The sequence below is a fragment of the Dermacentor albipictus genome, chromosome 9 (assembly GCF_038994185.2).
Source record: "Dermacentor albipictus isolate Rhodes 1998 colony chromosome 9, USDA_Dalb.pri_finalv2, whole genome shotgun sequence".
Taxonomy (NCBI): Eukaryota; Metazoa; Arthropoda; class Arachnida; order Ixodida; family Ixodidae; genus Dermacentor; species Dermacentor albipictus.
In genome coordinates, this window is record NC_091829.1 from 44,871,961 (window position 1) to 44,885,061 (window position 13,101).

General features: G+C 48.0%; 1 protein-coding gene across 4 annotated transcripts in view; it reads left to right on the forward strand.

Annotated features, from left to right (window-relative positions):
* LOC139049756 (gamma-aminobutyric acid type B receptor subunit 2-like) overlaps positions 1 to 11,930 on the forward strand; it is a 389,157-nt gene extending 377,227 nt beyond the window's left edge. For all 4 annotated transcript variants that reach the window (XM_070525558.1, XM_070525559.1, XM_070525557.1 and 1 more), the window contains one exon: positions 446 to 11,930. In XM_070525558.1, coding sequence (XP_070381659.1) covers positions 446 to 711 — 266 coding nt within the window. In that variant the 3' untranslated portion in view covers positions 712 to 11,930. The remainder of the gene's footprint in view (positions 1 to 445) is intronic.
* Positions 11,931 to 13,101: the final 1,171 nt, after the last annotated feature.

Below are 13,101 nucleotides of genomic sequence, written 5' to 3' on the forward strand. Positions count from 1 at the left end.
TTTTTAGGGGGATGTTCCGTTGCGTTTCGTACGACGGAATGCTTAGCAAGAGAGAGAGAGAAGTAGTTTAATGATTGGAAAATGAAGAGAGGTCGCCGGGAAATGTAGCATCTGGCCTGCTACTCTACGTAAGGGAAGGGGAAGAAAAAGGGTCACAATGGGGGACGATAATGGGAGGAACGAGGTGAAGGACACATTGCATAAGAACGCTGCCTGCACTCTACTGAGGTTAAAAAAATTAAAGTATTGGGTTTTACGTGCCAAAACCACTTTCTGATTATGAGGCACGCCGTATTGGGGGACTCCGGAAATTTCGACCACCAGGGGTTCTTTAACGTGCACCTAAATCTGCACTCTTCTGAGATTCGCCATTTCGTAACACTCGTTTTCTCCTTCCTTCCACCCGCCACCGGTGCCGCCACCGCAAACCCGTCCGCGCCAGCAGCCCCGGAGGCCAGCCCCCAGCAGCAGCAGCAGCAGATGAGCGTGCGGCGGCGGGCCAAGAGTCTCGGAGCCCTGCGGGGCCCCGAGCAGCCGTCGTCCTCGCACCACCAGCAGGCCACGTCCCCGTCGGGCGCCGCCACGGTGTCGCTGATCGAACCCGACGGCGCCCCGCTGCTGCCGTTCCTCTTCAGCCGTATGGTGCAGGACAGGACTGCCCTCTACTCCAGCTACCCATCCATCAAGTGTGATATCGTCGAGTACTTATGAGGAACGCTCCTAGCCTTCGCGTCCCCGTCTCGACCGCTCAAAATGTGAAAAAGACCAAGGGGAAGGGGGAGGGTGTCCGGCCCCGTCCACTCGGCGCAATATGCAACGTGTCTCGTTTCCCTCGCTCTCTGTGCTGTGTGGTGGTGGCCCGCTCGCCGCGCCGTGCCGAGGGAAAACTGCAGAGAGGGAGAGAGAGAAAGAGTCGTGGAACTGCCTACGCCGCCACCACCGCCTCCTGCGGGAGGGCTGTGTTCTTCGGCTGTGGTTTCGGCTGCATGCCGGGCGCCAGTGTATAGTAGTGGTAGTGTTTGTAGGGTTCTCGCCAACAAGGCGAAGAACAGGTGCTCAAGGGCGGAAGGTCATGGCAGGTGAGGAGTGTAGAGAAGACACTGGGACGGCGGGTGAAGCTGTGAAGACGGCATTGTCTGCAGGATCTGGCTGGAGATTCGCGAGGACGGAGGAATGGCAGGAAACTTGTAGTTCGGCAGGTTAAAGAGAGTGAGCAATACTTTCAGTCACCAATTTCAAGAAAGGGAGGCGGAGACGACTGGAGAGCGCAGAAACCGTTTCCACAGTGGTAAAGACGCAAACGACTAACGGAGCCATTTCTTTAGCCGAGGCCGTGAGGGAGCTTTGTCCGGGGCTCAAAACTCCCTTTTGTGAATGCTCTTGCCAATATCTGACACTGAAAGACATGTTTAAAAAAAAGAAGTTAAGCACACAAAAATATTTCTTGTGCAAGGATTGTTTGCAGATTCACTTCTCTTCTCCCTTTGAAATAATAGCTCAGAGTGTGCACATTGCTTTTGTGCTGCTTCGCCAGTTTTGTTGTTCCCACCTTTGAATCTGATCATTCTAACTCATCGTCCATAGCACAGCGCCCTGTCGATAAGATTTCAGTAGCAAATGCCAGGGTCGCGGCTAGGTATCACGACTTTAATTTTCATGTCTTCTGCTACTACGTCAGCCCGCCTAAATTTTGTGTAGATGACAAGTTCGAGAACTTTCAGTCCTACGTGGCCACCTTTTTATGCAGGATAAACAATCGCTACTGCAGCGCGGAAGCAATCAAAACCATCATTACCGAGCCGCATGGACATCGTGAGTACTTTATTTAAAAGCGCAAATATGGTACATTGATCCTTGTGGTCACGTGTCTTGCTTCAACCGCCTGGCTTCAGCCGCCTTTGAGAGCTGTTCTCGCAATGCCGTCTTTCTTTCTGAGTGGTGGACACGACTTGGTCCATGACAGACAGGACTGAGCCACTTGCTCGCACTGGACAACAACCAGAGTACGAACAATTGCAAATCGTAGACGCGTCTTGCTGCCGGACTCAGAAGACATAGCATCATTCTAACGGACGAACCTGATCGGGTAGTGCGGGTGGACAGGTATAAGGTGATGTTTCTGTTTCACCTCGAAGGAGTTGCTGTCCGTTGGGACAGGTGTCGGCAGTTGCTGTTGCTGGAGATTGCTCGGAAAAAAACACATGTGAAGAAGTGTGGAAAACACAGGTTAGCTCACCTGTGTACACTTCAAGATGTCGGGATATCTGTGGCGTGTTAAAGCGACGTGAGGAATGAGGGGTTTTTCGAGTGACCGATGTTTACACGCGTCTGCAGTTGGTACTGCCACAACTCTTGAGCGGTGGTGTATTGGTTCTTTCTTCGAACCCGGCTCACATATTACAGTGTAACGAGCCGGGGGTGTAGCCGTTGTTGCGGCATACATGTACAAGACCTTTGCAATCAGTGTACGTTCGGAAATGTGTACGAGAGCCCCCGAGACATTGACTTTCCAGTCAGAGTCGGAACGCCGGTGGCCGTATTCTCTCACCGGCGCCGACGTTAGTTTTTACGAAACTGGGATTTGTACCTTGTTCTCCGTATATATATATAGGCTCGGCAAAGCGAAAAAGTTGACATACTGTACCCTGCGTCGCGAACACGTGATGTGAAAGTCACCTAGCGTTCGGCAAGCGTTCACCCCTCTCCTCACCCAGCCTCACACTTCCCGTTCCCGATGGCCATTCTGTAGCTCTTCACTGTGGATGTTGATACGCTTTGAGCTTGAGTTCGCGAAACTGTCGCCAGCCGCTAGAATTGAGCAAGCTGCTTCACCAGCTAGCCGTTTAATCACGCGGCATTCGCGCTGAGCACGTCGGCAGCCCAGTTCGGGTTCACACAACCAACACGACAGGACGCGTTAGTTCGTTTTTGTATTCCGTGATTCCTTCTGTCGTTCAGTGTGCGAGAAGATTTAGAGCGCTGGTTCTCCGAGCGAATAGATTACGTCACCAAAGTTCTGTGTACGAGGAATGGTCGTTTATGAAGGTGTAAGGAAGGTGTGTTGACGTGGGTATGCGGAGATACTGAGGCGAAGACTTGTTTTAGTAGTGGAACAACATAAGCTGACGGGCCTTCGACTTGAACGTGGAAGCGATGCAGACCCTCTTGTATATTGTTAGTGCGCGCCAGTGTATTGCTCGTGTTAGTCTGTGCGTGTGTGTGCGTGCGTGCATGTAAGAGCGCTAAGCTGAGTTTGTACGTCGTTAGCGTTTCCAGCCTTCGCAAATTTACGCGTCGGGCTGGTAGGGCGCAGAGTTTGTTTATACGTCGCCGCGCATGCTCTGGCCAGTGAAAATAACGGTTCGCACTTGTTTAAACGAGCGAAGGGCCGAGGCTAAAGTTCGAAGTATATGGTTGAGCACACCGTAAAGCTACAGCGACGATTCTGTAGCTGATGGTGCCCCTCTCAGTCTCGACCTTCCGCAGGACACTTCATTCAAACTCTCGAAAGAAAAAGAAGCAAACGAAGTGAATGTAAAGTGTTACAACGCCTGCTCCAGCGCACGTAGTTAAGAATGAGGATTTGCAGAAATTTAAGAGGTAATGTGTAAGAAAACGAATATACAGCAAATAACATACCATAAAGAAAAGCTTATCAACACCAATGGCGAGATGATCGCAAGAGTGAAGGCAGAACGCAATACCGGCCTAAAAGAGAGTTATATCCAAACAATACAGGTACAATTATAATGGCCTGAATGTGGCTATGCCTGGAAACATGCGGGGCATGTCCCGTATGTATTCTATCTGTACCATTGTGGAGGTTGATTACTTAGAAGTATATAATTCAGACAGGCGCACACTGCGTTTAAATTCGAAACCCAGTTGGCACGCGCATGGTGCCATGCATGTAGCATACCTAGTTAGCCGTGAAGACGAGCCAAGCCGAGCCGTGCCTAAGTGGCACAGACAGAACGAAACACGATCAAAGCATGGTGCACCCGCCGGACGTCATTTTCGACGGCTCAATCTGACGAGATCCGTTGGCCACTGTCTCAGTCAAATCTCTCAGCGCACGCTGTTAGTGTCGCGAGAAGTTAGGCTTCATCCTTCCGAGTGCGTCCTTCTGTGCACTCTGTCATTCTGAAGGTCCTGTCGCGCTGTCCAGAGCAAGTGCGTCACGGCTTGAAACAGTGTCTGCACTGCAGCCTCCGTTAACCCGGCTTGTTTCCTTTCTTTCGCTTTTTGATAGGCGTAGAACTTGAGACACCTCGTATCACAGAGAAAGCCTTTTGCATAGTCGCGTCACGGGCAAGAAACGCTTTTCCGTTTTCACCGCGAACATGCAGTTAGGTCCTATAAGAAACGCTGTATACAGTAAGGCCGAGTGTTCTCTCAAGGCGCAACCTACGAGTTGTCCAAGGTAGAGTGGCGCGCCCTGTCAGTGTTGACAGAAAAACATGGAAACTGGAAAGGCCTTGTAGGTAGATCATTTATAAAACGAATCTCAAAATAAAATCTGGGTTTTTGTTCGCTACAACAGACTCGATGCGTCTCCTGCAGACTGACTTTTCCTTCGTTTTCCAAAATGCGGCGGTTTTCAAGAGGACGATTTCGCTTTGACGTCTCGGTTTGCTTTCGATTTCTGATGCTCGAAAAAGGGCCGACGAAACTCGTTCTTTGCAGATGAGGAAGGTCTCGTCTTACACACGAAATCTACGGTTAATCCAAACACACACGTGCTAGAGGTTTCACCTCGGTGTCATACCCAATGTTAGACTCGACTTCGCTGTGGGGTGATTTCGCTGCGACTGAACGAAAGCCTCGTATGGGACTCTTTTACGATCATATTATTGCGGGTGGTACATGTAGATTGAGCATCATTTCAACGTGAGAGCTGTTATCTAGTGGTTGCCTTCCGTAGGTCTACTCGTCAACTTCGGTCGAAAATGAATGAACTTGCAAGACGTTGCAGGTTGTGTCCACTTATTCATGATTGAGAATGAACCTACCTGTAGCCATTGAATCAAAATGTAAAGCCAATTTTCTTTTTACTCCTGTCCTCACACAAAGTAAGATGTGGCACTTTTGTTTCAATGTTTTACAATCACGTGAGATTCAGCTTTAAAGATATCGGTTAAGGTATGTCGTCCCGAGCGTTAACCGACCACGTTATAGCTTCCGCACCCAGCCCCAACGACCGGACTGGCGAAATCTTTGCACAGGCTTGTTCACTGACTTCGTTTGAACCCGGCTTGAACGGCAAGCGGCGTCCACGTCTAGTATTGACTCTGCGTCATTCTATTCAGCTTTCCTGCTTAATATTGATTCGAAGGAATTCGGAGTCGGCAAGCGCGAAAACAAACGGTTGTCTGCTTGACAGTATAATCACGTTTAGTTTGTCGCAGGTTTGTCGTGAAAGTGTTTGACTCCGTGATCGGCTGCAGTCACGTGATTACCACATTGTAACTCGGTAACCTTAGACAGGAGCAGGGCCGGATGAGCGAGCTTTTACGTTGCGTTCAGTTTTGGGTGAGCGCGATCGCAGGTAGCGATTGCACTGCGATTGCGATTGCCATGTTGCTTGCGAACTCGGAAGCCAAAATCACAACAGAATCACACTTGGAGGTATACTGCCTAATGAGCTTGAATTGTTGTCAAGTGAAAATTTAAAAAAAAGGAAATTATGAACAGACTGAGCAACAAACCTCCAATTAAAACACTTCGGCCGTGTAATCAAATTTGAGCACAGTCTAGAGATCGCTACGTTTCTGCGGTAATAGTTTTGGCTAAGCAGGCAAGGTACATTTGCTTCACCATTAAACCGTACTGGTCTTTCCTAACTAACAGTTTAAAGTGTATTCCAACAGTGCGTTAACCATACCAAATTGACGCGAAAATCGGCAAGAGCGGCGCACGCTTTGGAAGACTGCACTGATATTTTGCCAAAACTTTCGCAGACATTGATCTTTACAGCTGCTCCGTAGCAACTTCCAGGCTGAACGCTTGTTCGACCTTGCGCTTATAACTTAATAAGCCTCGCAATAAGACGAAACTGTCGCCTAAGCTTGTTTTGCGAGACTTCTTGAAGAACGCATTCCGCAGCATCGTGCGTGAGACGTCCAGCTTTCTTGTTAACAAATTTCAAACCCTACTTCCAGCGCTCAAACGATGATTGCAATGCGAGCATGCTCAGAAATGAGCGACACAGAGGCGCACAAATCAGCAAAGCAGCTCTAGCAGAGCCCGCTGTGCAAGAAATGAAGTTCAGGGTCCGTATTCACAAAGATATCTTACGCTAGAGTTATTACGAGAAAATTTCGACCAATGCTGACTCTGTACTAGCGAAGATGACCGACCATTGGCAAAGGGTTCGACATTACAACAAATCGTAGTGCAGGAACACGACGACGGACGGCAGAAGTGACGACAGACAAGCGCGAACTACCGACAAAGCTTTCAGCGAGCCGTGTTAGTCCTGAAACTACACCGCCATTTGGCATGCGCGATTTACTTTTCTTGGTTAGGTCAACTCGTTATCTGAAACGCCCACGGTTGTGGTTTTCGCACATCTGGAAAACATGCCGCGATGTTATTTCTGCCTTTATCATTTCACCCGTAAGCTTGTCGCTTCTTCTGCCGACAAAACTACGCTAAGCCACGCCTACACTACACAAAACTACACTACACAGGCGCGCGAACTGCACTCGAAAAGCAAGCCATCCATTGCGCGCATCTTAGCTCAAAAGCGTTCCAGTTGAGTGAGGCAAGAACAGCTCGCTTGATCCGGCCCTGCCTGGTCTCCAGAGATCCCCGCTCCCCTGATCCCACCATCGAAGGCGTTTTCTCTTTCCTTCGGTGAGACACAGACACACACACACACACAGATCGTGCGCTCCGTACCTGACAAGAGTCGTGCGCTTGCTTCGACACGCCCCCGTGCGGCGAGCGCACCCAATTCGCGTGCCCCCCCCTTTCTCGTTTATGGGTCACGTGACTGAGTGACATGCGCCGAGGAAGACACGCAGGAGAGCTGAATAAACCGACCCCGTTGTGCGCACAGAGGTCGTGTGCGGTTTCAAACGGCTCCGCTGCTTCTAGCGGTTTTTCTTTCTTACGAAGCAACTTTGAGCACCCAGCATGGCCGCACATATGGTTCAACCAGCTGCTCGCTTTGTTTTTGCTTGTTTGTTTGTTTGTTTAATACAAGCTGTAGCATGGCTCAAAATTTTACCTTCTTCTTAATGCAAGGAAAGGAGACACAAACAGAGAATTGTTCACTGAGCTAAGCGCCTTCATATCAGCATCATTCATTCCACTGGAACTTGGCCTACAGCAGAGGTGACTAAAGAGCGGTATTAAGTGGCGTGGTTGTCCAGATGGCACCTCTGAAGGCGTTCAGTACTCGCATCGAGTCAAGTAAACTTGTTTAAAATGATGGCTCGAGCTCCACTTGAAGAGCGGGAGTCGAAATATACAAGAACCTTGTAGCTTAGCACGGTAATCCCTGCACACGCAGCTTTGAAGTGAGCTGTCAGTTTAAAAGCAATCTCACCTCGTATTTGTTTGCACAAGGCATCATTTTCCTTTTTCTTCCTGTTCTTCTCGCTCTTTTTTTTTCTTTGGTACAAGGTTTTCAGCGGCGCTTGGCAATATGTCTGTACCACCAGACAGAGGAACCACATGCTATGCATTGAAAGTGCTCGGGGGTTCCTGAATTGTTCTTTGTTTTTTTTTAATCAAAGCTACCTTCTTTGAGTGTGAAGATGGCGAAGTGTGCTTGAAAAAACTATGAGCCCCTTTAGTTCTAAGTAACGAAAGCTCGTTAAGTAAAATCATTTTGCCAGGCTCGGCTGTGTCCTCGTTATCCTTCGAACTCGATTTTGCACATATGAAGCAACAATATATCCATCAGCTGACACGTTGCAGCTCGACAGCCTTTCCCGACCGCTAGAAAGGCAAAGAATTCTAAAGTAGAAACCGCGAAAGGGCACACAGCTGGAAGGTAAATTAAAGGGGGGGAAGGGACAGCACGAGATATTTCTCGGCCAACGGGTTCATTCTGCTCTCCAGCGTGTCAGTATGTCGTAATCAGCTGGAATCTTTGCCGCGCGTGGCTCTAGTGTTTATTTTCTTTGCAAGACAACTAGCGCAACCGCCGAACGCGGCCGATTACGTATAGCAAGAGTCCCGCACACCCATACTGCATGCATTTTGAGTGAGGCGAGTTGCACAGCCTTTTGTTTTACTACCGTGAGTTACAATAATTGTTCCGACCGAGGAGGTTACCCTTGGAGCCAATATTTAGCCGCGTACACAAGTAACAACTACGAATAATCACCTAACAATAAAAGAAATGTCGTTTCGACTTCAGTAATCACATTAATCCCAAGACAAAACATTTTTGGACTGTTTTGTGTGTTCCTTTGTTTCTTTCATTCTTGCCAACGTTAGTTCAACACACACGCAAGAAGCAAGCAAGCGAAGGAATTGACATAAGCAAGGAGAACAAAAATGTCGCATTGCCAAATTCCTCTTAGCGTGCAGTTTATTTCATTATCATCGTCGCAGCTTATGTGCTGATTTGTGCGGTAGTGTGAGTAGCATTGTGGCCCTCCAAACAGCACGACGTAACAAGCAGCGCTACGGCACAAACGAAACCTACTATGTTGGCAACCCGTTTCGGCCATCATGTTTGCTTTTGATGTCGGATTTCTGCTTCCTTTTGGATCCCGTACCAAATTTCTTTTCGTCGATCTCGAACAGCTTTGACACCACCTTTCAGAACCCCGTTTAGATGGCACAGTTAGCTACTTATCTAGGCAGCCTGCCGGAATTAGGTCTCGCCGCTGTTCCGAAGTTGGTTTTGCGCTTGTCGACCCAACAGCTGACTATCTCCATGTTTAAGAATATACGCATCCAACGCAGCCATAAGCTATCCCGCAGAAAAAAAAAGTGAAGTTTTTCTGTGGTTTTCCGCCACAGGAGCGGACGAAAACCTGCGAAACGCTAACGTGGCTACTACACCCTTCGTCAAAATTTTCCAAGCCACTGCCCGGTACCGTGCGTTCATGGCCAAATCGTGGGTCCTGTCGGGCGATTCCGCAGCTCCAAAACAGGAGGCCATTTTGGAGGACCGTAATGTTTCTAGCTGAAGAGGCGCCTGAGACATTTTAAGTAACAACTAAGCATAGGGTACGGTGAACAATCTTTCCACTCGCCGAGTGCTTTCGCAGCGTTTTGACGATGACTGTACGTGCGTTGTCAGCACAATATCGGTGGCCGTCATTCGCATAGCGCGCATTTATGCGACGTGTTAGCAGCGACAAAGTAATGAACGAACACGCAGGTGCAATATGTAACAGACAGGGCAGGACTTCCGGATGAAACGTGAAATATGGCTGCTCCCCCAGCGAATAGTTCGAGTGTACGTGAGCATGTTGGCGTTTAGAAACCCAGGCGGAAATTTCTGTAGGGCATCAAAACAGCCTCTCTGCCGCGTATTCCGGTAGATTATAGTGTCTTTCAAAAGCGTTGAGATAAAAAAAAAAACAAGGTGGCTATTCCAGTGTTAGGCCCACACGCAAACTCTGGAGGAAGCGAACGAGCAAGGCAACCCTGGAGTCACTGCTACAAGCTCGTTGCGTACGTAGATGTAAGAAGTGAGACACGCGGTAGTATTGTGCTGTTTTTCTAAGTACACACGCTCGACGGGAGCGGACCATTGCATACGGAGGTGTAGATGTGTCTGTACGTCACTAGACAGTAAAATTATTCCGCAAACTAATGCGGAATATATATTATGCGAATATTATTATGCGAATATATATTATTTTGTGGAGCCGCGTAATAAAAAAGCGCGTGAGCGTACCACAGTATAGTACTTTAATTTCATTCTGTCTCTACCCATCCGCCTAAACCTTATCTACGCAAAAAAGCACAAAAAAGGTACAATTGAAATAAAACAAAGCGACAGAGTACATAGAGGTTTTGTGAAAAGCATCCAGGTCATTTTGCGCCTCGTCAGCGCTATCCACCAAGGTAGCCTACTCTGAATAAAAGCTTGTACTTCATAGCTCCCATAATGAAAAATCCCGCATTATCAGATAGCATCCAAAAATAAACACGTATATATTATTTTGTGGAGTCGATGAAGGCGGGGCAATCGGGCACATCAGTTTTTGTTTTTTCCCCATAGTGCGCATAACAGGGATTCCGGTCTCTGAACACCGAGGACTCTTTCTAAAGCTTGTGCAGCCTGTAGCGCTGCCAGATACTTTCCCTTACAAACTTAATTGTTAGTATTCTGAAGATTTCTACTGAATTTCCATAGCCTCCAAAACACTTTTCTTACAAAAGCTACCGAATTCCACCTAAACATTTTCAAGAGTACAAAACACGAGGGTTATGACTAGGTGACAAGACAGAACAAGTAAATAAGAGAGGAAAATTTCCAACGTTTTCGTAGCTCATTCTACGGTTTGTCCAGTCGGGACGTTAAACGCAGGTCCAGCTTCAAATGTCGTCAGGGACCAGCAGAAACCGCATAGCACAGTCAGTCACGAGCGAAGTGGCTTCGAAACTTTCGACAAAGACTGCGAACTTAACGTTCTCAGTCCGCAAAAGTTTGGCCGGTGAACAACGCCAGTGCTTTCGTGATACATGGCTTACTCGTGTATTTCCATGAAAGACTATCCAGTGCGTTTGAAGAAATTTAAACGAGCGATTCGATTGCATACAATCGCTTTAAATGCTCAGGACATCCCAACGTAGTGACTACTGTTGTTGATCTCAGACAAAGGAAGAAACGGTTTTTAAAATGGTATCATTGTGAAGTAATATGTGCTACTACGTGTATCGCAATAATAAGATTAACATTACCGCTGCAGAGATGAAAAAGCGTTTTATGACATTACATGCAGTGCTTTCTTCTTTTTCTCTTCTTACCGTTGTTCCTTAACATTTCTTACTGGACTGATGGCAAAAATCCAGGCGAGACATCAATCATTTCATTCTTCTTCTCACATCAATGGTGACAATCTGCGCGGGATCCCTCATCTGCCGCCTACCCCTGATTTCCTTCCTTCAAGCCGACTCTTAGCAAAATTTTCGAATCTCGCTGTAACCGTTTCTTTCTCTTTCTCCTTTTCTTGTTTTGTTTCGGCTATTCGATTTTCAAAGTCCGACGTCCTTGTGGATTTTATACGTCTTGTGGGCGAAGGAGGTCGGGAAGTCGCACGGTTCACCAGGCGGGCCGAATCGCAGGCACGTGAATAAGACCACGTGACTTCCGTCACGTGACCGCAGCGTCTCCGAAGAGTGAGCCTCGTCCGAACGTGTGTGTAGGAGCACGAAACCGCGCCGAGGCAGTGTCCCCCCCCCCCCCCCGCACTCCACCGATCTCCAGTTCTGGCACCCTCGTTTCCTTCCCAGGCTCCCTCTCTCTTTCTGAAAATGTACAAATCGCCAGTAACGGTGGCGTCGAACTCGCATATATGTATACATATAAGAGTAGTACACATTTACATACACGAGCATAAATGCGCATGCGCTGACACACATGACACGTGACCTTTGTTTTCTCGTCGCGTTCTTTCCGAGCAGTTAAGCAGCGTGAAGGTTCGAGTAGCAGGCGGCAGTCGGCGATTATGTGTGCGTGTGTATTAAATGGCCGCGTTAGTGGAGTGCGCAGGCGTATACATATACGTGTTGTTCTTCCGCGGGAAGAATTGCTGGCGCGACGCGTTGTAAGTAGAGGAAAGGGAAGAAGAAACCGCGCCGCTCTGCCACACCCTGTACATACGACATGGCCCAAATGTTCAAGCGACGCCTTTGATACGGTGTACCGCGCGCACCTTGTTTGACTCTGTAGAAATATCTTCTCGTTTGTTGTCTGTAGTTTGCGGGTGAGAGAAAGTTAATAAAGAAAATACAGTAAGTGAGACGCGCGTATTCGTGCGCTGCATTGTTGTGACACCGGTGCGACACTAGTGCTACACCGGTGAAACTATTGGAACACGTTGAGTGTGGACATGATGGCCTGGAGTGATGACATGGACGCCAGTGGCGTGGCTACACTCCGCCCCTCAAAGCAACGTTTCGTGCGTGCAGAGAATGGCAACCACCGATGGTCCTGTTTCCTGAAATCGGAGGGAGAAAAAAAATAAAGCTCACCTTGACTCGCCTGTCTATTGGGGTCGCTTAATGTCTCCTATTATAACCTGGCTTGAGGCGCCCTGATAGAGTGATCAGCTGAAGTATACAGCAGAGTAAATGTTTGTCGTAGCGCAAGGCTGCTCTTCGTCGAGTCGTCATTGCAGCTGTTATTTCTCGGTCGTTTCTCTGGTTACAATTGCAAAACATTGAGCTCCTCGCCTTGGCGATGCCAAAGCATTTAATATGTCACAGAAGTCAAGACAGTTGTGTAACTGCTGGAACCACAAGTAACAAGGCTCTCTAGAAATAAGCGTCATTGAAAAGTAAGTCGAGTAGAAGAAACGTTGCAGGTCTTTCCCGGCGCCTGCAAGTGAAGGTTTTGTGACCTGAGGGGAACTACAATGCTGCCTGAAAATCTCGAAAGTGATGTGATTGATATCCTATTACTTAAAGTGACAAAACATTTCCAGGCTGCTCTGGTGACCTCCTTTCAATATTTGCGATTCAAGTGATGACATCTTTTTTTCTTTTTCAGTTCGGTGAGCAAAAGTATACGGACCAGGGATTGCGCGATAAAGTTGGTTTTTCTCCTCTGCGTGCGAATGTAATTTGAAGTTTAGGACTGTAGTCCAAACTTGGCATCGCGAACTTTCCAGTGCACTTCTCAATTTCAGTTTTATGCATGTTAATTACGAAGAAATTCAGTTGTGTTTTTCTCAGTGACCTTGTGGTTGGCACACTTATGTCGCATACACGCACGGACACAGGTTCTAAAGAATGTGAAGTATCGAAGTCGCCGGAAGTTTCCTAACAAAGAAAATCTGAAATGTAGCCAAGCAGAGCCGCCAGTCTGCGGTTTACTCTGTTTGGCCACAGTGTGGGCCGAGTTATCTTTGAGCACTTGAATTACAAGATGGGAGATTCCTGCGCGGTAGACTGCTTATT